This window comes from Ranitomeya variabilis, chromosome 2, assembly GCF_051348905.1.
Source record: "Ranitomeya variabilis isolate aRanVar5 chromosome 2, aRanVar5.hap1, whole genome shotgun sequence".
NCBI classification, from domain to species: domain Eukaryota; kingdom Metazoa; phylum Chordata; class Amphibia; order Anura; family Dendrobatidae; genus Ranitomeya; species Ranitomeya variabilis.
The window spans coordinates 173,233,639-173,259,294 of record NC_135233.1 but is presented as its reverse complement, the minus strand read 5'-3'; the positions used below and the strand labels follow the sequence as shown (position 1 = coordinate 173,259,294).

General features: G+C 44.5%; 1 protein-coding gene across 2 annotated transcripts in view; it reads right to left on the bottom strand.

The window, feature by feature from the left end:
- LOC143804781 (pecanex-like protein 2) overlaps nucleotides 1–25,656 on the bottom strand; it is a 1,087,275-nt gene that overhangs the window by 441,202 nt on the left and 620,417 nt on the right. For both annotated transcript variants that reach the window (XM_077283212.1, XM_077283213.1), the window contains exons 17-18: nucleotides 23,119–23,211; nucleotides 3,937–4,087 (exon numbers count right to left, since the gene is read on the bottom strand). In XM_077283212.1, coding sequence (XP_077139327.1) covers nucleotides 3,937–4,087; nucleotides 23,119–23,211 — 244 coding nt within the window. The remainder of the gene's footprint in view (nucleotides 1–3,936; nucleotides 4,088–23,118; nucleotides 23,212–25,656) is intronic.

Here is a 25,656-nt window from a genome sequence, read left to right as displayed (position 1 = left end):
AGCATCTTCCCAGACATTGCACTTCTTGTGACAGCATCCCTTACCTCTGTGCCAGCATGATGGGAGGGTCTGAGAAAACTGTCCCAGAACTTTGCCATTGTTCCACTGCCTGAGCTGGATTGTACTTCTGTCTCTCTCGCTTGGACTCCTTGGTTGTACAACAAATTCTGACATCTGCTGTCAGCGTTCTCAGATGGGAATTTTTTAAGTAATTCCGCTACAAGGGCCCTCTGGTACTGCAACATTTTAGTACACCTGTCTGCCTCTGGAAGAAGAGATTGAAAGTTCTCCTTGTAGAATGGGTCTAGAAGTGTCACCAACCAGTAATGAGTGTCACCAAAAAAATTTATAATGCGAGGGTCATGGGAATCGCAGCACAACATAAAGTCAGCCATGCATGCCTGACTGCTAACAGGCAAGACTTCCGTGTCCTCACCAACAGGACAACTGATGGTGAGGACATGCTGTCCTCCTCCTCATCCTCCTCCTCCCTGTCCTCAGGCCATCCCCGCTTTACAGACAGTGTGACAGCTGTGCTTGTATTACCATCTATAGTGCATGAAAGTAGCTCCTGTTCTTCCTCCTCCTCCTCTTTCTCCTCATTGTCTAGCAATCCACTTTGGGACAACATGAGGCTGGGCTGAGTGTAATCACCCTGTATGGTTCCTTGCTCCATATCCTCATGCGCCGCCTGCAATGCATCCTTTTTAAATGTGAGCAGAGAGGTTTTCAGAATGCAGAGAAATGGGATGGTAATGCTAATTATGGCATCATCGACGCTCACCATCTTGGTGTAGTCCTCAAAGTTTTGGAAGATGGTACATATATCTGAAATCCATGTCCACTACTTACAGGGTGTAACAAGTATTTGACCACTCCCACTTAACTGGAAAATGAATCACAGTCTGTGCTTATGTCAACCCGGCCACAGATACTTTTTAGCTTTCTCATGGATACACCTGATGCCCACCACCTAAACAGGGACAAGCTGATGCGGAAGTGTAGCCAATACCAGGATCACCAAAACTCAAGGAGTTCATAAGTCCAGTGACTTGTTTCCCATTTACAGTTACCTGGCATGTCTGAGGCCCTTCACCAGGATGTGGATCAGTGCTGCATGCAGAGTAAGTAAAGTAGGAGCAACGCTGGCCTATACTTCGGTCCACTGGCTACGAAGTCATGTGACATAAGGCGACTATACGACCAGGGGCATGATACTTCCAGCAGATCACGGCATTGAACTAATCTCTTGGAGGCAGCCCAGATGCCTCCTGGGATTTTGGATGCCCACACGTGAGGTTTTAGTCCCCTTCTTTTGAGTGTCAGCCCCATTTTGGGAACCCCAGTAAGGTGAATGTGGAGACACGGGGGTGTCGGTGGGCGGCCCAGTCCACTAGCCGAAACTGCATGGACCAGGGATAGTCCCACCGAACACCTGCTCTCCTTTTAAACTGGGCATAACGCTACTCTAACAACACAGGATGAGGGTAAAACAGCAATGCTTTATTGAACCACAAAACAGGTAGATAACACGTAGAACAGTCCCAGCAAAATACCCCAAGATGGTGCACATTACAGAGTTTCACCCTTTCACTGACACACCAGGATAATGGTGGAAGTTACTTCAGAGTTTCCAGGGTCAGCTACCCCATCTGTGGCATGCACACAGAGAGGAGGTAACAACAAGCGTAGGAAAATTACAGCCCATTCAGGTACAAAGTCAGTTGACTGGAGGATCACAACCTGGCTTTATCTTCCAGGGCTGACTACCCTACCTTTGGCATGCACAGAAAGAAGGTAACAACAAGCTTGTGAAGATGACAGTCCATTCAGTTACAAGCCCAGTTCACCGGAGGGTCACTACCTGGCTTCTCCGAACATCTCCATGGAGCCAGGTGACCGGCAGCTCCCAATCCTGGCTTTTGTCCAAATGTATCCATGGATTTGCAATGGGCAATGGAGCAGAACTGTATTCTTCCAGTTGGGGTCAAAGTCCCCTAAAACGGCATCCTGTAGAATGACAAATCTGTGTCCCTCGTGATGGAGCAAAGATGTCTTAGCTGCAGTCCTGTAGAGTCCCTGGATGTGTTGGCTGAAACTCTGGTTGTCTCTGTCTCTCTCTATACAAATGCAAGAAACCTCTTTTTATAATTAACAAGTGTCCGTCATTCAGTATTTACATAAAGGGTAAGAATGGAGATGAGATCAAGTTACATTACTTGATCATTTAATCTATTTGCATAGTTTTTCCTAATCTGTTTTTGAAGTCAACAAAATATCTGGCCTAAATAATGCATAATTAGCATATCAGTAAGCATCATTAGTCATCAAGGATAAGAGCACAATATGTTACATCAAATGTCAACTTACAAGTCAATATTACAGGCTTACACAGGCAAAAGTCTGTTTTCTTGACCAATCAGATAGAACACATAAATTCAAAAGTCCACATATAGATAACAGTCTATTCTTTCTGGCTTGCTAAAAATAGTCATCTGGTTAATTAAGATACAATGCTGTGTCTCCACAGTGACAATAAATCACCTTGACTTCCCAGAGTTGCGCTACTTTAAGGCCATGTGCACACGTTAAGTATTTTTCGCGTTTTTTTCGCGTTTTTTCGCTATAAAAACGTGATAAAAACGCGAAAAAAACGCTTACATATGCCTCCCATTATTTTAAGTGTATTCCGCATTTTTTGTGCAAATGTAGCCTTTTTTTCCGCTAAAAAATCGCATCGCGGAAAAAAAAGCAACATGTTCATTAAAATGCGGAATTGCAGGGGATTCCGCACACCTAGGGGTCCATTGATCTGCTTACTTCCCGCAAGGGGCTGTGCACACCATGCGGGAAGTAAGCAGATTATGTGCGGTTGGTACCCAGGGTGGAGGAGAGGAGACTCTCCTCCACGCACTGGGCACCATATAAGTGGTCAAAAAATAAGAATTAAAATAAAAAATAGCGATATACTCACCCTCGATGTCTTCCCGCCTCCACTGCATGCTGCCGCTTCGGTTCCTGTAGCTGATGTGCGGCGAAGGACCTTGCCGATGACGTCACTGTCCTGTGATTGGTCGTGAGCGGTCATGTGACCGCTCACGTGACCGTGACGTCACGGAAGGTCCTGCGCGCACACACCAGCTATAGGAAGACGAACGGACGCCGCTGATGAGATGTCTGGGTGAGTATAAGCATTTTTTTATTTTTTTTATTATTTTTAAACATTCTCTCTTTTACTATAGATGCTGCATAAGCTGCATCTATAGTAAAAAGTTGGTCACACTTGTCAAACAGTATGTTTGACAAGTGTGACCAACTTGTCAGTCAGTTTAGCTGAAACTTTAGCATTCTGCAAGCTAATTACGCTTGCAGAATGCTAAAAAAACGCGAAAAAAACGGAAAAAAAACGCAAAAAAAAAATGCGGATTTCTTGCAGAAAATTTCCGGTTTTCTTCAGGAAATTTCTGCAAGAAATCCGCAACGTGTGCACATACCCTAACAGTTTATAGTTTGCCATAGAAAAAGTAATGCTTTTTTTTTCCTGCTGAAAGTTCCCTGTACACATTGAGTAGCAATGCTCTTCATGCAGTCTCACTTAGTAAGGCTACTGACACTTTGGCCATATTCACACGTCTGTGTGTCTCAGTCCATGATCACATACTGGCCTCAAGTTTCCCAGACAAAACCCAACAGCCTCATAGACATACAATATGCTGTCAGCATGATTAGGCCTAGTGATCCAGTCTAGCATACACAGGCAATGGAAAACAGACAGCAGTCTATCACCCAAGTCTTATGAGTTGTGTGCAGTAAGTACAACCTCCTAGATAAGCTCTGAAGATAGACATAATACTCACCATTCTAATTTACCAGTTCTCATGCTATGGTGGTCATCATCTTTTCAGAGTCTGACATTAGAATATGACAACTACTAACCAATGATTTCTCTCTGTGTATATTCTTTGTTTTGAAGCAGTGGTTGTGCAATCCAAAGCCATGGATGATGTTTTCGTAGCTGTGGTATTATATAGTGTGCCAGGAGACCCACAGTCAATGCCATAACAAACAACACTGTACTGAGAATTGGCTGTTTAAAAAAAACCAAAACATAACATAATTATCTGTATTTTGATAATACTTCGTAATACAAAGAATGGCACATCAAAACTTACACTTCCACCTTATCTGCTAGAGATTAATTCCATTTAAAGGGAATCTGTAACCATGTTTTTATTACACCATTTGAAAGAAGCATGATGGTATAGATACCCTGATTCCAGTGATGTGTCACTAAGTGGGCTGCCTGCTGCAGTTTTGATCAAATTACTGATTTAGCTGCTGCATATCTACCAGTTCTTTGAATGCTGAGCTCTGTATAAACCCGCCCTTTAGCATCATCAATCAGTAATGAGGGTGGGGTTATACTGAGCATCTGACTATGAAGGACTACATGGCAACAGGTTTACTAGTCCTCTAATGATAATCTTTTACTAAAACAATGATTTTATCAAAACTGCAGCATGCAGCCCAGTGACACATCAATGGAATCAGAGTCTCTGTCTCTACATTGTGCCGCTCTCAGACTAAGGCTACATTTCCACTGGCGAGGAAAACGGACGAGTGCAATCCGATAAAAAATCGGATTGCACTCGGACCAATGTTATTCAATAGGTGTCTTTTCATTTGCGATTTTTTTCTCGGCCGAAATCGGACTGAGAAAAAAATCGCAGCTTGCTGCGATTTGCTGCGAGTCTCGGACGAGACTCGCCAATGCAAGTCAATGGGTGCGAGAAAAAAAATCGCACAGCACTCGCATCATGCGAGTTCTGTCCGATTTTTACACACCGGTGTCCTTTGAAAAGCCGGCAATTCAGCGCGGTGTACAGTAAAATCACACTGACAGGTTAGAATAGAGTAGATATATGCACATAGAATGTGTGTATATAAATATATATATGTCAGTGAGACACCTACATATGTATATTTATATTTAATGCAGCGCTAGATAGCATAAAAGCCGCTAATTCAATTGCCGGCTTTTGCTCTCTCCTTCACAAACCCGACATGATATGAGACATGGTTTACATACAGTAAACCATCTCATATCCTCTTTTTTTTTGCATATTCCACACTACTAATGTTAGTAGTGTGTATGTGCAAAATTTGGCCGCTGTAGCTGCTCAAATAAAGGGTTAAATGGCGGAAAAAATTGGCGTGGGCTCCCGCGCAATTTTCTCCGCCAGAATGGTAAAGCCAGTGACTGAGGGCAGATATTAATAGCCAGGAGAGGGTCCATGGTTATTTGCCCCCCCGTGGCTAAAAACATCTGCCCCCAGCCACCCCAGAAAAGGCACATCTGGAAGATGCGCCTATTCTGGCACTTGGCCACTCTCTTCCCACTCCCTGTAGCGGTGGGATATGGGGTAATGAAGGGTTAATGCCACCTTGCATGATGGATTACTTCGTGGGACGAGACGGTTCACCAGAAGGTATGTATCTTGTGCGTTTATTATTTTTCAAAGCGAGGGTTTCCTAATGGATTGAGAGAACAATAAATTATTACAACAACCGCTGTGTTTATTGCATTAAACTACTTTTAAATCATGTGTGTGTGTTTTTTAACCCTTTCATACAATTGGATTAATAATGGATAGGTGTCATAATTGACGCCTCTCCATTATTAATCTGGCTTAATGTCACCTTCCAATAGCAAGGTGGCATTAACCCTTCATTACCCCATATCCCACCGCTACAGGGAGTGGGAAGAGAGTGGCCAAGTGCCAGAATAGGCGCATCTTCCAGATGTGCCTTTTCTGGGGTGGCTGGGGGCAGATGTTTTTAGCCACGGGGGGGCCAATAACCATGGACCCTCTCCTGGCTATTAATATCTGCCCTCAGTCACTGGCTTTACCATTCTGGTGGAGAAAATTGCGCGGGAGCCCACGCCAATTTTTTCCACCATTTAACCCTTTATTTGAGCAGCTACAGCGGCCAAATTTTGCACATACACACTACTAACATTAGTAGTGTGGAATATGCAAAAAAAAAGGGGATATGAGATGGTTTACTGTATGTAAACCATGTCTCATATCATGTCGGGTTTGTGAAGGAGAGAGCAAAAGCCGGCAATTGAATTAGCGGCTTTTATGCTATCTAGCGCTGCATTAAATATAAATATACATATATAGGTGTCTCACTGACATATATATATGTATATACACACATTCTATGTGCATATATCTACTCTATTCTAACCTGTCAGTGTGATTTTACTGTACACGGCGCTGATTTGCCGGCTTTTCAAAGGACACTGGTGCGTAAAAATCGGACAGCAATACGGATGTCATACTGATGTCATACGGATGATGCGATTAAAAATCGCATTGCACTCGCATTGCACTTGCATGACAATCGCATACGTTACATCCGTTTTTTCGGTCCAGATTACGGACCGATTTGTCTCTCGGCAGTGGAAATGTACCCTAAGTGGTGCAATCCTGGTGTCAGATTCCTTAAAACAAATACCAGTAGACTGCAAGTTAGCAAGAAATGAGACTCCTTGTGGCTTACAATCTAGGGAGTTTTTAAAGAGGTAAGATATCATTTTATAAAATATTATTTACCTTTTTGTTATTTAAAGTATTGGCTATAAAACAGACAAATGATAATTACATTGTTTCCAAATGCTTAAAGATGTTTTCTGTTTTTTACAGCTGCTCGGTAAAAAAACAAATTGTACATGGACTGTACATGGACTGCATACGGATGAGAAGTGAGAAAAAAATTGTCCTACTTTTCTGGATGAAAAATTAGAACTATCGTGTGACCATAGCCTTTTAGACAGTAATTTGGACTGGCAGTGTTTCCATTATTTATTTTTTAGTCTTATTTTTTTTTCTTGCTTTTTTATTTATTGTTTTCATTTATTTAACACATTGTGCCCTCCACAAGGTATTAAAAGACTTTCTTCTTCCAGGATCTTCTTAAAGAAGGATCACCTCAGCTCTAGTTTCCTGTCCATTGACCAGTTTGAAATAACTAATCTGTTATCGACTGAGGTTAACTGGGTCAATGTAAAGGTACCTTCACACGAAACGACATCGCTAGCGATCCGTGACGTTGCAGCGTCCTGGCTAGCGATATCATTTCGTTTGACACGCAGCAGCGATCAGGATCCTGCTGTGATGTCGCTGGTCGCTGAATAAAGTCCAGAACTTTATTTGGTCGTCCGATCGCTGTGTATCGTTGTGTTTGAAAGCAAAAGCAACGACACCAGCGATATTTTACACTGGTAACCAGGGTAAACATCGGGTTACCAAGCGCAGGGCCGCGCTTAGTAACCCGATGTTTACCCTGGTTACCAGCGTAAACGTAAAAAAAACAAACAGTACATGCTCACCTGCGCGTCCCCCAGCGTCTGCTTCCTGACACTTACTGAGCACCGGCCCTAAAGTGAAAGTGAAAGCACAGCGGTGACGTCACCGCTGTGCTGTTAGGGCCGGAGCTCAGTCAGTGTCAGGAAGCAGACGCTGGGGGACGCGCAGGTGAGCATGTACTGTTTTTTTTTTTTAATTTTACGCTGGTAACCAGGGTAAACATCGGGTTACTAAGCGCGGCCCTGCGCTTAGTAACCCGATGTTTACCCTGGTTACCCGGGGACCTCGGCATCGTTGGTCGCTGGAGAGCGGTCTGTGTGACAGCTCTCCAGCGATCAAACAGCGACGCTGCAGCGATCGGCATCGTTGTCGCTATCGCTGCAGCGTCGCTTCGTGTGAAGGTACCTTTAGGCCATGTGCACACGTTAAGTATTTTTTGCGTTTTTTTCGCGTTTTTTCGCTATAAAAACGTGATAAAAACGCGAAAAAAACGCTTACATATGCCTCCTATTATTTTAAGTGTATTCCGCATTTTTTGTGCAAATGTAGCCTTTTTTTCCGCGAAAAAATCGCATCGCGGAAAAAAAAGCAACATGTTCATTAAAATGCGGAATTGCAGGGGATTCCGCACACCTAGGGGTCCATTGATCTGCTTACTTCCCGCACGGGGCTGTGCCCACGATGCGGGAAGTAAGCAGATTATGTGCGGTTGGTACCCAGGGTGGAGGAGAGGAGACTCTCCTCCACGCACTGGGCACCATATAAGTGGTCAAAAAATAAGAATTAAAATAAAAAATAGTCCTATACTCACCCTCGATGTCTTCCCGCCTCCACTGCACGCTGTCGCTTCGGTTCCTGTAGCTGGTGTGCGGTGAAAGACCTGCCGATGACGTCACTGTCCTGTGATTGGTCGTGAGCGGTCATGTGACCGCTCACGTGACCGTGACGTCACGGAAGGTCCTGTGCGCACAGACCAGCTATAGGAAGAGGAACGGACGCCGCTGAGGAGATGTCTGGGTGAGTATAAGCATTTTTTTATTTTTTTTATTATTTTTAAACATTCTATCTTTTACTATAGATGCTGCATAGGCTGCATCTATAGTAAAAAGTTGGCCACACTTGTCAAACGCTATGTTTGACAAGTGTGACCAACCTGTCAGTCAGTTTTCCAAGCGATGCTTAGCATTCTTCAAGCTAATTACGCTTGCAGAATGCTAAAAAAAAACGCGAAAAAAACGGAAAAAAAACGCCAAAAAAAAAATGCGGATTTCTTGCAGAAAATTTCCGGTTTTCTTCAGGAAATTTCTGCAAGAAATCCGCAACGTGTGCACATACCCTTAGTGTCTTCCAAGAGTTGCCTCTGGTAGTTTGCATCTGTCTTCTTTCTCCCATTAAGATAATTACTGGATTCCCTTTGTCTTCCTAGTGAATGATGTGCTCCTTGGGGCCTGGCATCAAAATAAGGCCGCTCCTGCTGTGCAGGTGTCACTACTGTTGGTTCCTTAGGGGTCTCTAGTTTTCCTCCAGTCTGCTGGGCTGGCTATTGATATTTCTCCTCTTCCCTCCGAGAAGTGTGCAGATGTATAGCAGGCTGATAATATGCAGGCTGATGTGTGGCATGCACACAAGTTTGCGTGGTAGTGTGGGCATGCATCTAACATGGATACAATATAGTGGCACCCTGTTCTCTATGGCTACTTTCACACTTGCGTCGTGTGACGTACGTCGCAATGCGTCGTTTTGGAGAAAAAACACATTCTGCAAAGTTGCCTGCAGGATGTGTTTTTTTCTCCATAGACTTGCATTAGCGACGCATTGCGACGTATGGCCTGTTAGGGGTCGAGTTTCCGCCTCTGCACAGGGGGAATCTCGGGCCATCTCCGCTGCGGTCTTTCATTCTTCTCCTGCCGCAGTGGAGCCTGCTCAGCGGAGGCGTCACTCCCAGCGTCTCGCTCAGTCTGACTCTGTACAAAGGGTTACTGCTGCTTTTCCAGCTTCTGCCATTGAAGCCAGTGCTGGGCAGCGGCGAGCAGACGCTTCTGGGACTAAGTCCTGCTTTTCTCGTTCTGAGCATGCCCAGAGTAAGATCTCTCAGTGGAGATCGAGGGTGACATGTTCAGATACTGCAGCTAAATCCATTTGTCCTCCAGGAAGGTCCTGAAGGTGTTCAGGCTCTGTAGCAGCCTCTCATTGGTCCTTCTAGGAAGGTCCTGTACTTGCTGCAGCTATTTAAGGCTCTCATGACCGCACGGCCATGCGCTAGTATTGATTCAGTTATGTGCATGCGCCTGTGTGTTCAGGGACTCGGCTGAAATAAGCCCCTAGAATGCCGGCACCTCCGGCGAGGAGATTGTGTGCGTGGATTTAGGGCCCCGGCTGAAATAAGCCCCTAGAAAACCGGCTCCTCCAGTGAGGAGATTGTATGTTTGTGTTGCCACACACTGCCATCAGCTCAGCAGTTGCTGGACACTCTTGTGAAGTCAACAGGGTTCCGCGTTTCTTAGTTGCCAAGGTCTCAGCTGCTGACTCAGGGCGTCCTCAGGCGTGGGCTCAAAAGCCACCGAAGGTCAGAGTGTGATCTGGCACAGCGTCTCTGTGAAGTAACAGAGTTCGCTTCTACCGCCATAAAGGGCCGCCATTTGCCAGCAGCAGGTCCTCTCCTGCACGGTGGACCCCGGGCTGCGAACGCACCAAATAATATCTCTCAATTAATTCTGTGCGTTCCACCAGCCCTAACATGGCCACACGTCGCATCCGTCGTGCGATGGATGTGTCGTGTTTTGGCGGACCGTCAGCACAAAAAAAGTTCCATGTAGCTTTTTTGTGCGTCGCGTCCGCCATTTTAGACCATGCATGTGCGGCCGAAACTCCACACCCTTCTCCCCGGACATTACAATGGGGCAGCGGATGCCTTGAAAAACTGCATCCATTGCCCCCGTTGTGCATTTATTTCACAACGTCCGTCGGTACGTCGGGCTGACGCATGGCGACGGCCCCGTACCGACGGAAGTGTGAAAGTAGCCTATGCCAGAAAACTGGATTATGGAGGAAGGGGAGGGTAATATGAAGGATTACTGTTGCTACTGGCAGAGGGGAACACAGGTATGATGTGATGCCTCTCTATCCTGTGACTTGTGGCTTGATGGGGTTGAGGTGCCTGTAAGAACAAGCATGGTAGCAAAAGAAGATGATATATCCAGCTCATCCTGCATATAGAATGAAGTGTCTCTACTCTTCTCTCAGAATGCAGAATGATGGAGAGAGTTCTCAATGTGATGGAAATTCAGATGGCTGTTTGTGTGACTTTGAAGTCTGGTGAAGTAGGAGGGTTTCTTGCGTGTTCTTGTTTTCCGCCTCTTTTTATATGTCCCTTATATTTTAGGCCATACGATACTGCTAGAAATCCACTCATAGGCCTACGAACAGGAAGTGTGCAGTTTGTAAAATACTAATTGTCTCTTCAGCGAGGAAGAGGACTAGAACTCTAGTGCCACCTATAGGAAGTAGCAATTGTAGGATTGCTACTTCCTATAGGTGTCACTAGAGTTCTAGTCCTCTTCCTCTCTGAAGAGACAATTTGCATATTTCCTAGAGGAGCATTGCAGCTTCTCATCGCGGCATGCATGACATGTCACTCTTCAAAAGGAGAAACATTACCCCTGGAATCCTGTAAGAAGAAATTGCCAAATTCCAACACAAAACCATCAGGAAAGGTATGTGTTGATAACGTGCTTTCTGAGAAACCTATCAGCCTTTTTGTTAATATCAAGTGTAGTATCTTTCAAAAACGTGGCTTTGGCCTTGGCTGCCCTAGTAGATTGATACAATGAACACTGGAGTTTGGTGCTTGTTAGTACACTAGGTGGCTCATATAGTCATCTGGTGGAAAGCGTGGCCCCCAGGATCGACAACATTAGGCTGGGGAAGATTGAAAGCCCAAAGTGTGAAGTGACCCAGGAGTGGTGATCCCTGGGGTGATTTAACACACTGGGATTGGGAACCCCACTTGAGTTTCTTCACATTTGCACAAGCACTTCTTTTTCTTTCTTCATGCACATACCTTTATTCCGACATTGGGCTGTGGAAGATTGAAAGCCCAAAGTGGGAAGTGCCCCAATGAGTGGTGATCCCTGGGGTGATTTAGCACATTGGGATTGGGAACTCCACTTGAGTTTCAGCACATTTGCACAAACACTTCTTTTTCTTTCTTCATGCACATACCTTTATTCCGAGCCTTAGGATGGGCAATTTTTAAAATTCCCAGTCGAAGATCCAGTCAGTATTACGCTGCAAAACCTTCACTATTCACGTGGGACCATTTTGTCACTAGGATTTTTGTTAGGATGTGGTTCCCTCACGGGTTCCTTTCTTGACAGATCTAGGGGGAAAGTGTGTGTAAATCAGGTTCCGCACCCCTCTGATCCCACTGGCTCTCTTCTTCCAGGAGGAGAGCATTGTTGGCTCCCCTCTTCCGGGAGGGGAGTACAGCCTTAGGCTCCCAGTGTCTTGCTTGGGTGAGAACTCGGGCAGATGCTGGTAGTAAGATTGGGTCTCCAATGGCTTCAGATGGAGGAGGCTATTTGTCCCTGTTCCTCGCTGTGGCCTTCTGGCTCGGAGGGATGGGGAATGTTTTGGGGGACCCATCTCCTTTTGGAGAGGGTTTCACGATGACCAGCATCCTAGTGCACTTTTTTTGTGGCACTTAGACACTTTTTTAAGCATACTCTGGTTTAGACATGAATTCGGGCTTTCTGAGAAATCTCCTGGTAAAAATGATTGTTTTATTAACACATCGCAATAAATCATTGCATGTGAATATTCAAAGTTCGCATATAGGTTATTATGTAGTAAATTATACTGTGTATCAGTATTATTATAACTCATACATCAAAGCCTGTAAGTATATTTTGGTGTGTATTAATGAGAGCCGTGGTAAATATTTAGTGTTAAATAGGTAGTGTTAGATATATGCATTGGAAGCTGCTAATACATTATATTAACCACTGTTGTATTAGTGGTTTCTTATGCATGTTTCTTACACTACGTCCAGTATCTAACACTATATATTTACCAAGGCTCTCATGCTCTCATTAATACACACCGCAATATACTTAAAAGCGTTTATGTATGGGTAATAATAATAATAATAATGCTGATACACAGTACAATGTATTACATATTAATCTACATAAGAGCTTTGAATATTCACATGCAACGATTACGATGTGTCAATAAAACAATTATTTTTACTAACTATTGAATTGAGAACTACAGTGGTTAAACTGACAGTGCATGTCACGTATTTCCAACCAATCAGAAATAGGCTGATTCCCCACATAATATATGGGGCACTCATTAATTTGCACCCTAAAATTGAGGTTAATGGAAGTGTAATAACCTGACCGTTATTATAAAGGATCGTGATCAGGCTTTCCAATTGAAAATATATATTTCTCACACCCAGCATATCATCAGGATCTAGTGGGTCACGGCTGTAATTATAGACTCTGTAGCTGTGACCTTTCATACATCTAGCATATATATGAAAACCTTTTAGCTAATCACATTGTTTTATTTATGATGATAAAGGTTCAATTTTATTTATTCACACTTTTCTTCTTTCCCTTCCCATTATTCTACAGTCTTCTTGGTGGTGTACACCTGTGTAAATAAATATGTCAGAAGAGATATGACAACTTTATCAATGCTTTTTATGAGAAGGCAGCGTGTTGGGAAAGAGCCCTAAAAATAGATGCTCCATTGGCTAAATTTATAAAAATAAAAGCAGCTAATAAAATAAAATAAAGTATTTCTCCCTGAAAATTATTGCAATTACACATACCGTACTTTGTTATTCGCATGTTTACTTCTTATGTGTGTATTGAAACAACACCAAAAATAGAGAATAAATGGGAAATTGGACATAATTTCACACAAAACCTAAAAAATGGGCAAGACAAAATTGTTGGCACCTTTTCAAAATTGTGGGAAAACAACTTTGCTTCAAGCTCGGCAGAGAAAAAATTATGAAAGGTTGCAACGCAGGATAGTCTAGAATTTGGATAAGCAGTCCCAATCAAGTTCCAAAGAAATTCAAGCTGTCCTGCAGGCTTAGGGTGCATCACTGTCAGTGCAAAATATCTGTCAACATTCGAATGAAATGAAATGCTATGACGGGATACCCAGGAGGATCAAACTGCTGGCACAGAGACATAAAAAAGCTAGACTGCAGTTTTCCAAAATGTACATGAGTAAGCCAAAATCTTTCAGGAAAAGCATCTTGTGGACAGATAAGACCAATATAGAGCTTTTTGGTAAAGCACATAATTTTACTGTTTACTGAAAACAGAATGAGGCATACAAAGAAGAGAACACAGTACCTACAGTCAAATATCGTGCAGGTTCAAAGATGTTTTAGGGTTGTTTGCTGCCTCTGGCACTTGGTGCTTTGACTGTATGCAAGGCATCATGAAATCTAAAGATATCCAAAAGATTTTAAGTTGCAATGTAGTGCCCAAAGTCAGAAAGCTGGGTTTGTGTCCATGGGTCATGGGCCCCAAACATACTTCAACAAGCATCAAGAAATGGTTGGACTCAAAGTGATGGAGAGTTCGGAAGTGGTCAGCAATGAGTCCAGATCTAAATCCTATTGGACACCTGTGGAAAAATTTTACAATTGCTGTTGGGACAAGGCACTCTTCAAATATGAGAGACCTGGAGCAATTTGCAAAAGAAAAGTGGTCTAAAATTCCAGTTGAGAGGTGTAAGAAGCTTGTTGATGGTTATAGGAAGTGACTGATTGCAGTTATTTATTTGAAAGGGCGTGACACCAAATATTAAGTTGAGGGAGTCAACAATTTTGTCTGGTCCATTTTTGGGCTTTTGTGTGAAATGGTGGGAGAACCCCACAGCTGACACGGATACATAAAAAAGCTAGACTGCAGTTTGCTAAATGTACATGAGTAAGCCAAATCCTTCAGGGAAAGCATCTTGTGGACATATGAGACCAAGATAGACTTTTTTTTACTGTTCTACTGTTTTTACTTTTCTTTCTACAGTTTACCGAAAACAGAATGATGGCAACAAAGAAAAGAAAACAGTACCTACAGTCAAATATGGTGGAGGTTCAAAGATGTTTTAGGGTTGTTTTGCTGCATCTGGCACTGAGTCCTTTGACTGAGTGCAAGTCATGAAATCTAAAGATATCCAAATAATTTTTAGTCGCAATGTAGTGCACAATGTCAAAAAGCCAAGTTTGCATCCTTGGTCATGATGTTCCAGCAGGACAATCACTCCAAACTTATGTCAAGAAGCACCCAGAAATGGATGGAAACAAAATACTGGAGAGTTATCAATTGTCCAGCAATGAGTCCACATCTAAATCCCATTGAACTCCCATGAAAAAATGTTAAAATTAATGCTGGGAGAAGGCACTCTTCAAATATGAGAGACCAGGAGCAGTTAGTTTGGAAAAAAGAGTCGTCCAATATTCCAGTTGAGAGGTGTAAGAAGCTTATTGATAGTTATAGGAAGCAATTGAGCAATTGATTGCAGTTATATATTCCAAAGGCTGTGAAACCAGATATTAAGTTTAGAGTGCCAACAATTTCGTCCCGTCCATGTTTGGGGTTTTGGGTGAAATGATGTCCAATTTGCCTTATTTTCTCAGTTTTTTTCTGTTGTTCCAAAACACACAAAGGAAATAAATAATTGTGTAACAAAACATGTGTAATTGCAATAATTTTCAGGGAGCAATGCTTAACTGTCTGGAACAATTTCAAGGGTGCCAACACTTCCAGCCATGACTGTATACCCTTTGAGGAAATGAGTTTCCTAAAACATACAAAGGATAAACGTGACGAAGGCAGACACTGAAACGCGCGTCAGGGTGGACGCATCCTCGGGACAGATCCGGAACTCCCCTCTTTTTCTTCCCATCGTGCAGTAGGTAAGATATGTGTACTGATACCATGGCAGCAATCTTGCACATTGTGGTCACATAGTTATTGGGCACAGTCTATGGCCACTAATATATTATATTGATGTGAACTATACATGTTACATGCACTTTGTATTGGCACTGGCCGTATTGCATATTGCTCATCTGCCACATTGCACATTCATTTTTTACATATTTATTATGTATTTATTTATATGGGTCCATTTTCATATTTTTTCTCCTGCTGATATGCTTTCAGCACTATATATGTATATTTTTCTATTCATTACATTTGCTTTTTGTATTTGCTGTCGGCATCATCATGATTACCCATTCATTTGAATCTGCTCTGTTGTGAATTCCGTTCTTGGGCTCCCTCCTGTGGTTGTGAATGGTACTTTTGTGGGTTCTGCCCCTGGGCTCCCTCTGGTGGTTTTGAGTGGAACTGCTGCTCCTTGAGTTTTGCTGTAGCAGCTGCTTTCACTTATCGTTTCTCCTGGCCTTGCTATTTAACTTGGCTCTGGTCTTCAGTTCATGTCAGCTGTCAATGTTCTGGGTTGGATTCAGATCTCTCCTTGGATTTCTCTTATGGCCTGTCCATTTCAGCAAAAGATAAGTTCTTGCTAGTTCTTTTGTTGTCCATTTGCTGTGGACTTATTGCTCAGCTCATGTTATGTTTCTTTTTGTCCAGCTTGTCATTATGATATATTCAGGCTAGCTGGAAGCTCTTGGGAAGCAGATTTGCCCCTCCACACCGTGAGTCGGTGTGGAGATCATTTTTGTAAACTCTGCGTGGATTTTTTAGTTTTTAATACTGACCGCACAGTATCCTTTTCTATTCTGTCTATCTAGATTAGTATTGGCCTCCTTTGCTAAATTCTGATTTCATTTCTGTGTATGTCATTTCCCTCTCTACTCACAGTCAATATTTGTGGGAGGCTATCTTTCCTTTTGGGGTTTTCTCTGAGGCAAGATAGCTTTCTTTTTCTATCTTTAGGGGTAGTTAGTTCTTAGGCTGTGACGAGGTGTCTAGGGAGTGACAGGAACATCCGACGGCTATTACTAGTGTTGGCGTTAGGATTAGGAACTGCGGTCAGTAAAGATACCACCTCCTCAGAGCTCGTCCCATGTTGCTCTTTAACCACCAGGTCATATCAGTGTTGTTCCTTAACCACCAGGTCATAACAGTACAGCTGGCCCACAATGTGTTGAATGCATCTCAAAAGAGGGAAAAGAAAGTTCTGAGTCATTTTTTTTTCCTTTGCAGTCTGTTTTTTCTTTTTTTTTCCCCCTTAATCTCTGGGTGGTTCAGGATTCTGGTGCTGATATGGAGGTTCAGGCTCTGTCCTTGCGTGTGGATCAGCTTGCTGCAAGGGTACAGAGTATCCAAGATTATGTTGTCCAGACTTCGGTTTTAGAGCCTAGAATTCCTATTCCTGATTTGTTTTCTGGGGATAGATCTAAATTTTTGAACTTTAAAAATAACTGCAGATTGTTTTTTGCTCTGAGACCCCGTTCCTCTGGTGACCCCATTCAGCAGGTGAAGATTGTCATTTCTTTGCTGCGTGGAGACCCACAGGACTGGGCATTCTCCCTTGAGCCAGGGAATCCTGCATTGCTTAATGTAGACGCATTTTTTCAAGCGCTCGGTTTGCTGTATGACGAACCTAGCTCTGTGGATCAGGCAGAAAAAACCTTGCTGGCTCTATGTCAGGGTCAGGAAGCGGCAGAAGTATACTGTCAGAAATTTAGAAAGTGGTCTGTGCTCACAAAATGGAATGAGTATGCCCTGGCAGCAATTTTCAGAAAGGGTCTTTCTGAAGCCCTTAAAGATGTTATGGTGGGGTTCCCCACGCCTGCTGGTTTGAACTAATCAATGTCTTTGGCCATTCAGATTGATCGGCGCCTGCGTGAGCGCAAGGTGGTGCACCATATGGCGGTGTCCTCTGGGCAGAGTCCTGAGCCTATGCAATGTGATAGGATTTTGACTAGAGCAGAACGGCAGGAATTCAGACGTCAGAATAGGCTGTGTTTTTACTGTGGTGACTCTACTCATGCTATTTCTGATTGCCCTAAGCATACTAAGAGGGTCGCTAGGTCTGTTACCATTAGTACTGTACAGTCTAAATTTCTCTTGTCTGTTACCCTGATTTGCTCATTGTCGTCCTTTTCTGTTATGGCATTTGTGGATTCTGGCGCTGCCCTGAACTTAATGGACTTAGAATTTGCCAAACGCTGTCGTTTTTCCTTGGAGCCTTTGCAGAGATCTATTCCCTTAAGGGGGATTGATGCTACGCCATTGGCCAAGAATAAACCTCAGTACTGGACACAGTTGACCATGTACAGTGCTCCAGCACATCAGGAAAATATTCGCTTTTTGGTGTTGCATAATTTGCATGATGTTGTTGTGCTGGGTTTTCCATGGTTACAGGTATATAATCCAGTGCTGGATTGGAAATCTATGTCTGTGACTAGTTGGGGTTGTCAAGGGATACATAGTGATATTCCTTTGATGTCAATTTCCTCTTCCCCTTCTTCTGAAGTTCCTGAGTTTTTGTTGGATTTCCAGGATATATTTGATGAGCCCAAGTCCAGTTCCATACCTCCTCATAGGGACTGTGATTGCGCTATTAATTTGATTCCTGGCTGTAAGTTCCCTAAGGGCCAACTTTTCAATCTGTCTGTGCCAGAGCATGCCGCTATGCGGAGTTATATAAAGGAGTCTTTGGAGAAGGGGCATATTCGCCCGTCTTCGTCACCGTTGGGAGCGGGGTTCTTTTTTGTTGCCAAGAAGGATGGCTCCTTGAGGCCTTGTATAGATTATCGCCTTCTCAATAAGATCACGGTCAAATTCCAGTACCCTTTACCTTTGCTTTCTGATTTGTTTGCTCGGATTAAGGGGGCTAGTTGGTTTACCAAGATCGACCTTCGAGGGGCGTATAATCTTGTTCGTATTAAACAGGGTGAAGAATGGAAAACCGCATTTAATACGCCCGAAGGCCATTTTGAATACCTTGTGATGCCATTCGGGCTCTCTAATGCTCCATCTGTGTTTCAGTCCTTTATGCATGATATCTTCCGGAATTATCTGGATAAATTCATGATTGTGTATTTGGATGATATTTTGTTTTTTTCCGATGATTGGGAGTCTCATGTGAAGCAGGTCAGGATGGTATTTCAGGTCCTTCGTGCTAATGCGTTGTTTGTGAAGGGGTCTAAGTGCCTCTTTGGAGTTCAGAAGGTTTCTTTTTTGGGTTTCATTTTTTCTCCCTCGGCTATTGAAATGGACCCTGTTAAAGTCCAGGCCATTCATGATTGGACTCAACCCACATCTGTGAAGAGCCTTCAGAAATTTTTGGGCTTTGCTAATTTTTATCGCCGCTTCATTGCTAATTTTTCCAGTGTGGTTAAGCCTCTGACCGATTTGACGAAGGAAGGCGCTCATGTGATGAATTGGTCCTCTGCGGCTGTTGAGGCCTTTTAGGAGCTTAAACGTCGTTTTACTTCTGCCCCTGTGTTGCGTCAGCCAGATGTTTCTCTCCCTTTTCAGGTTGAGCTTGACGCTTCTGAGATTGGGGCAGGGGCTGTTTTGTCTCAGAGAAGTTCTGACGGCTCTTTGATGAAACCGTGTGCTTTCTTCTCCAGAAAGTTTTCGCCTGCTGAGCGTAATTATGATGTCGGCAATCGGGAATTGTTGGCTATGAAGTGGGCATTTGAGGAGTGGCGACATTGGCTTGAGGGAGCCAAGCATCGCGTTGTGGTCTTGACCGATCATAAGAACCTGACTTACCTCGAGTCTGCCAAGCGGTTGAATCCTAGACAAGCTCGATGGTCTCTGTTTTTCTCCCGTTTTGATTTTGTGGTCTCGTATCTTCCGGGATCTAAGAATGTGAAGGCTGATGCCCTTTCTAGGAGTTTTTTGCCTGATTCTCCGGGAGTCCTTGAGCCGGCTGGTATTCTCAAGGAGGGGGTGATTCTTTCTGCCATCTCCCCTGATTTGCGGCGGGTGCTTCAGGAGTTTCAGGCTGATAAACCTGACCGCTGTCCAGTGGGGAAACTGTTTGTTCCTGATAGATGGACTAGCAAGGTAATTTCTGAGGTTCATTGTTCAGTGTTGGCTGGTCATCCTGGGATTTTTGGTACCAGAGATTTGGTTGCTAGGTCCTTTTGGTGGCCTTCCTTGTCGCGGGATGTGCGTTCTTTTGTGCAGTCCTGTGGGACTTGTGCCCGGGCCAAGCCTTGCTGTTCCCGTGCTAGTGGGTTGCTTTTGCCTTTGCCTATCCCTGAGAGGCCCTGGACGCATATTTCCATGGATTTTATTTCTGATCTTCCTGTTTCTCAGAAGATGTCTGTCATCTGGGTGGTTTGTGACCGGTTTTCTAAGATGGTCCATTTGGTACCTTTGCCTAAGTTGCCTTCCTCCTCTGATTTGGTTCCATTGTTTTTTCAGCATGTGGTTCGTTTGCATGGCATTCCGGAGAATATTGTGTCTGACAGAGGTTCCCAGTTTGTTTCTAGGTTTTGGCGGTCCTTTTGTGCTAGAATGGGCATTGATTTGTCTTTTTCTTCAGCATTTCATCCTCAGACAAATGGCCAAACGGAGCGAACCAATCAGACCTTGAAACCTATTTGAGATGCTTTGTGTCTGCTGATCAGGATGATTGGTTGACCTTCTTGCCGTTGGCCGAGTTTGCCCTTAATAATCGGGCTAGTTCGGCTACTTTGGTTTCGCCTTTCTTTTGTAACTTTGGTTTTCATCCTCGTTTTTCTTCGGGGCAGGTTGAGCCTTCTGACTGTCCTGGTGTGGATTCTGTGGTGGACAGGTTACAGCAGATTTGGACTCATGTGGTGGATAATTTAACGTTGTCTCAGGAAAAGGGTCAACGTTTTGCTAACCTTCATCGGTGTGTTGGTCCCCGGCTTCGTGTTGGGGATTTGGTCTGGTTGTCTTCTCGTCTTGTTCCTATGAAGGTTTCTTCCCCTAAGTTCAAGCCTCGCTTTATTGGTCCTTATAAGATTTCTGAAATTATCAATCCTGTGTCTTTTCGTTTGGCCCTTCCAGCTTCTTTTTCCATTCATAATGTGTTCCATAGATCTTTGTTGCGGAGATATGTGGCTCCCATGGTTCCCTCTGTTGATCCTTCGGCTCCGGTGTTGGTTGAGGGGGAGTTGGAATATGTGGTGAAGAAGATTTTGGATTCTCGCTTTTCAAGGCGGAAGCTTCAGTATCTGGTCAAGTGGAAGGGTTATGGCCAGGAGGATAATTCTTGGGTTGTTGCCTCCGATATCCATGCTGCCGATTTGGTTCGTGCTTTTCACTTGGCTCGTCCTGATCGGCCTGGGGGTTCTGGTGAGGGTTCGGTGACCCCTCCTCAAGGGGGGGGGGTACTGTTGTGAATTCCGTTCTTGGGCTCCCTCCTGTGGTAGTGAATGGTACTTTTGTGGGTTCTGCCCTTGGGCTCCCTCTGGTGGTTTTGAGTGGAACTGCTGCTCCTTGAGTTTTGCTGTAGCAGCTGCTTTCACTTATCGTTTCTCCTGGCCTTGCTATTTATCTTGGCTCTGGTCTTCAGTTCATGCCAGCTGTCAATGTTCTGGGTTGGATTCAGATCTCTCCTTGGATTTCTCTTATGGCCTGTCCATTTGAGCAAAAGATAAGTTCTTGCTAGTTCTTTTGTTGTCCATTTGCTGTGGACTTATTGCTCAGCTCATGTTATGTTTCTTTTTGTCCAGCTTGTCATTATGATATATTCAGGCTAGCTGGAAGCTCTGGGGAAGCAGATTTGCCCCTCCACACCATGAGTCGGTGTGGAGATCATTTTTGTAAACTCTGCGTGGATTTTTTAGTTTTTAATACTGACCGCACAGTATCCTTTTCTATTCTGTCTATCTAGATTAGTATTGGCCTCCTTTGCTAAATTCTGATTTCATTTCTGTGTATGTCATTTCCCTCTCTACTCACAGTCAATATTTGTGGGGGGCGATCTTTCCTTTTGGGGTTTTCTCTGAGGCAAGATAGCTTTCTATTTCTATATTTAGGGGTAGTTAGTTCTTAGGCTGTAATGAGGTGTCTAGGGAACATCCCACGGCTATTACTAGTGTTGGCGTTAGGATTAGGAACTGTGGTCAGTAAAGATACCACCTCCTCAGAGCTCGTCCCATGTTGCTCTTTAACCACCAGGTCATATCAGTGTTGTTCCTTAACCACCAGGTCATAACACTGCTCCCCTTGTATTGCATCCCTTTTAGTCCCCTGTACATTTGTCTCCACCCCAACTTCTTTCATTTTTTTATTTTTCACTTTTATTAAACTAATAAAAATATATGATTTTTCACCAATTAGGTCTCAAAATTGTTTGTTTTCTCTTTTTTCAGGAATTCATTGACGATCTGCCCTTCTCCTTTATCCATGTTTAACATACATATTCATATATATATATATATATATATATATATATATATATATATATATATATATATATATATATATATATATATTGCCATGCTCATTACATGTACATATTGTTTTTGAGATTGTTGTGTCCAAACCTCTTTCTGAAGTGTAGGGACTTGTGCCGTAATTCAGGTCCGACTGCTATCCGTTAAAAAAAACCCCATCACACTTTGTTCTATGCTATTAAATGGGGCTGTCAGGACTCTGGATTCCCTGTTTCATTTGTGGTACTTTTTGCCCTTTTCCAAGATGGCATCTGCTGACTTGCTTCTGCTCATGTGATCCGCCTTCCCTGTCTTTATAACCGTGGTTCACCTCCCACTCCTTGCTTGTGTATTCTGCTAGAATTCCTGGCTTGTGCTGCCAGAGACTTTTCCTCTTCAGATACTCCGGCTTCGCCTCCTCAGCAAACATTCCCAGCTTTCAGTGGTGTTTGTGCCACAAGCTGTTTTGCCTTTGTTACTCCGCATTCTTCTCCTGCCTGCTAGGACACGTAAGCTCTGCCTGCTGCAGCTAATCTAGTTTGTTATCCGTGGCCAGTTTATTTGACTGTTTCTGGACTTGAAGCTCTGCTCTGCTTCTGGGCTCATTTCTAGTGACTGTGAACCCTGATATGAACTGTGTCTTAAGATCTGCTTTATTCCAGAGAGTGCTACGCCCATAAGGGTATGTGCACACGTAGAATGGTCCACTGCGGATTTTTCCGCAGTGGATGTGATAAGGGTATGTGCACACGATGCGGAAAACACTATGGATCCGCAGCTGCGAAGGGAGCCGGGTGAGTATTTTAGTAACAGCGGGCGGGCGCACAGGGGGTGGGAGGGGGTTGGGACAGGGATCTTTATTTTAAACACGGAAAAAAAAAAAAAAAAAAAGGATTTTTCATATCTTCTCTCCAGCGAACTCTGCTGGAGAGAAGATATGAATGGCGGCTTCAGCATCAGATGCAGGGGACAGCGCTTATCTCTAGCGCTGTCTCCTGCACGGTCCGTGTGGTACCCACGGCTGCCGCACGTGTGCCACATGGATGGCCTACGTGAGCTCACAGACACGGATAACTCCGGTACCGATTTTTCCGGTACCGGAATTATCTGGACGTGTGGGACAGGCCTTAGAGAGGGAGCACGACATGTTAACCAGTGACAGAAGAAAAATGAAGTGTTTATGTAGAAACAGTCATCACAAATGTGATTCACATACATCAATGAATAGATCCTATTTACATTGGTAATAATAACAATAGTTATGTTTTATAAAAAATTATAAACTCAGAATATGTTAAGCATCTTTAATTGTTAAGGACAGAGTTATTTTATAACAACATATTCATATCATTGAATTATGCTACTTACACTTAAGAGGAGAAACACTGTGCTGGCACTGACGGCAAAGGACAAAAATCCAACCAATGTGCAGACAATCAGATCTGACATAAGGATTTCTTTCTGTGGAGCCAAAAAAAATTATATTTGAGATTATTTTTTTAAAGTTTTTCTGCCACAAGTATTTCATTTAGGTATAAAAATAGGAAAGCTTATCATTATCGCAAGTTCCAAATAGTGAGGATTGCACAGCAGTGAGCGTGTGGGGGCTGATAGGTTCCCTTTTCAGCCACGTTCACACATTCAGTATTTTACATCAATATTTGTAAGCCAAAACAAGGAATGGGACAATCAGAGGAAAAGTATACTAGAAACACGTCACCACTTCTGTATTTATCACCCACTCCTGGTTTTGGCTTACAAATACTGATGTGAAATACTGACCAAGTACTGAACGTGTGGACGTGGCCTTAAACTGAGCCCCTATCAGCTGATTGATGTTGCGCAAACCACAACTGTAGCCAGGTATACAGTGGCTTGCAAAAATATTCACCACCTTAGTATTTTTTGGGTTTTGCTACCTCCCCACCTGCAAATTCCCTTTTTTTTTTTTTTTTTGAGGGTTTGCATCAGTTCATATAAAAAGCATGTCCACAAGCAGGGCCGCATTTGGCATTCATGCTGCCCTAGACACTAAGTGGTCACACCCCCTACTAGTAATAACAATCTGAGAGAAAATGACCAATTGTTTTCTCAGGTGTCATCCTAGTAGCTTCTGCTTTTTTCTCTTCTGTTCTTTTCTACAGAAGAAGTGCTTGCTTCAAAGCCAATAAAAACCCTTTGGAAGGACCAGTGGGTATCCGGGGGGGCGGGCAGCCGGGGCATGCAGTGCAGCCGACAGGGGGTCGCCAGCGGGCCGCCTGATGATGCGGCGGTCCTAGGAGGCTCCTCTTTGGCAGCATTCTGCCGCCCCCACAGTGAGATTATAGTCCCGTTCTCTGAGCCGGCTGTCAAATTGACAGCCGGCTCAGAGAAAGTGCTGCGCGTGGAATCCCAAGTGTCAGCAGCAGCGTAACTACCGCGGTCGCAGTTGGGACTGCACTTGTCCCGAAGCAGAACCCCTCCACCGCAGAGAGCCGCACACCACAACTATGGCTGCTGCTGCTCTGTGCGCACAGGACCTAGGATGAGGCCACAGGAGGGGAGGAGTCAGAGTCACATGATCGGGACGGGAGGACCTCTGTGTAGTGCAGGACTCTGCTGGTTTTCATGGTGCTGGACGAGGGTAAGGTTTTGTGTGGGGTCAGGAGTGGTTTGTGTGGATGTAGCAGAGCCGTGTGTGTATGAGGTGTACAGAGCGGAGCCGTGTGTGCAAGGTGTATGGAGCGGAGCTGGGTGTGTACGAGGTGTACAGAGCGGAGCCGTGTGTGCAAGGTGTATGGAGCGGAGCTGGGTGTGTACGAGGTGTACAGAGCGGAGCCGTGTGTGCAAGGTGTATGGAGCGGAGCTGGGTGTGTACGAGGTGTACAGAGCGGAGCCGTGTGTGCAAGGTGTATGGAGCGGAGCTGGGTGTGTACGACGTGTACAGAGCGGAGCCGTGTGTGCAAGGTGTATGGAGCGGAGCTGGGGGTGTATGAGGTGTACAGAGCGGAAGCTGTGTGTGCAAGGTGTATGGAGCGGACCTGGGTGTGTACGAGGTGTGCGGAGCGGAAGCCGTGTGTGCAAGGTGTATGGAGTGGAGCTGGGTGTGTATGAGGTGTACAGAGCGGAAGCCGTGTGTGCAAGGTGTATGGGGCGGAGCCGTGTGTGTATGAGGTGTACAGAGCGGAGCCGTGTGTGCAAGGTGTATGGAGCGGAGCTGGGTGTGTACGAGGTGTACAGACCGGAGCCGTGTGTGCAAGGTGTATGGGGCAGAGCTGGGTGTGTACGAGGTGTACAGAGCGGAGCCGTGTGTGCAAGGTGTATGGGGCGGAGCTGGGTGTGTACGAGGTGTACAGAGTGGAGCGGTGTGTGCAAGGTGTATGGAGCGGAGCTGGGTGTGTACGAGGTGTGCGGATCGGAGCCGTGTGTGCAAGGTGTATGGAGTGGAGCTGGGTGTGTACGAGGTGTGCGGAGCGGAAGCCGTGTGTGCAAGGTGTATGGAGCGGAGCTGGGTGTGTACGAGAAGTATGGAGCGGAGCCGTGTGTGCAAGGTGTACGGAGCTCAGCCGCGTGTGTAGGAGTAACTAGGTGTGGTCATTATACTGTACGCAATATGTGTGTGTGTTTGTTCGTGCATGCGTAGCGCTGCGGGTGAATGTGCAGAGAGGTAAATGGTTTTGTGCAAGTGTGTACGGGGAGGAGAGGCGAGGGCAATGATGGGGCTGACGGGGAGAGTGCAATAATTGGGATGGAGGGAGAGGAGGAAATAATGGATGTGGTGGAATGGGCAATGATGGAGGTGGAATAGGCAATGATGGGGGGAGGAAATGATGGAGGTGGTGGAATGGGCAATGATGGAGGTGGAAATTGGAATGGTTGATGGTGGTGGGGGGAGAATGCAATGATGGTGGAGAGGAGGAAATCATG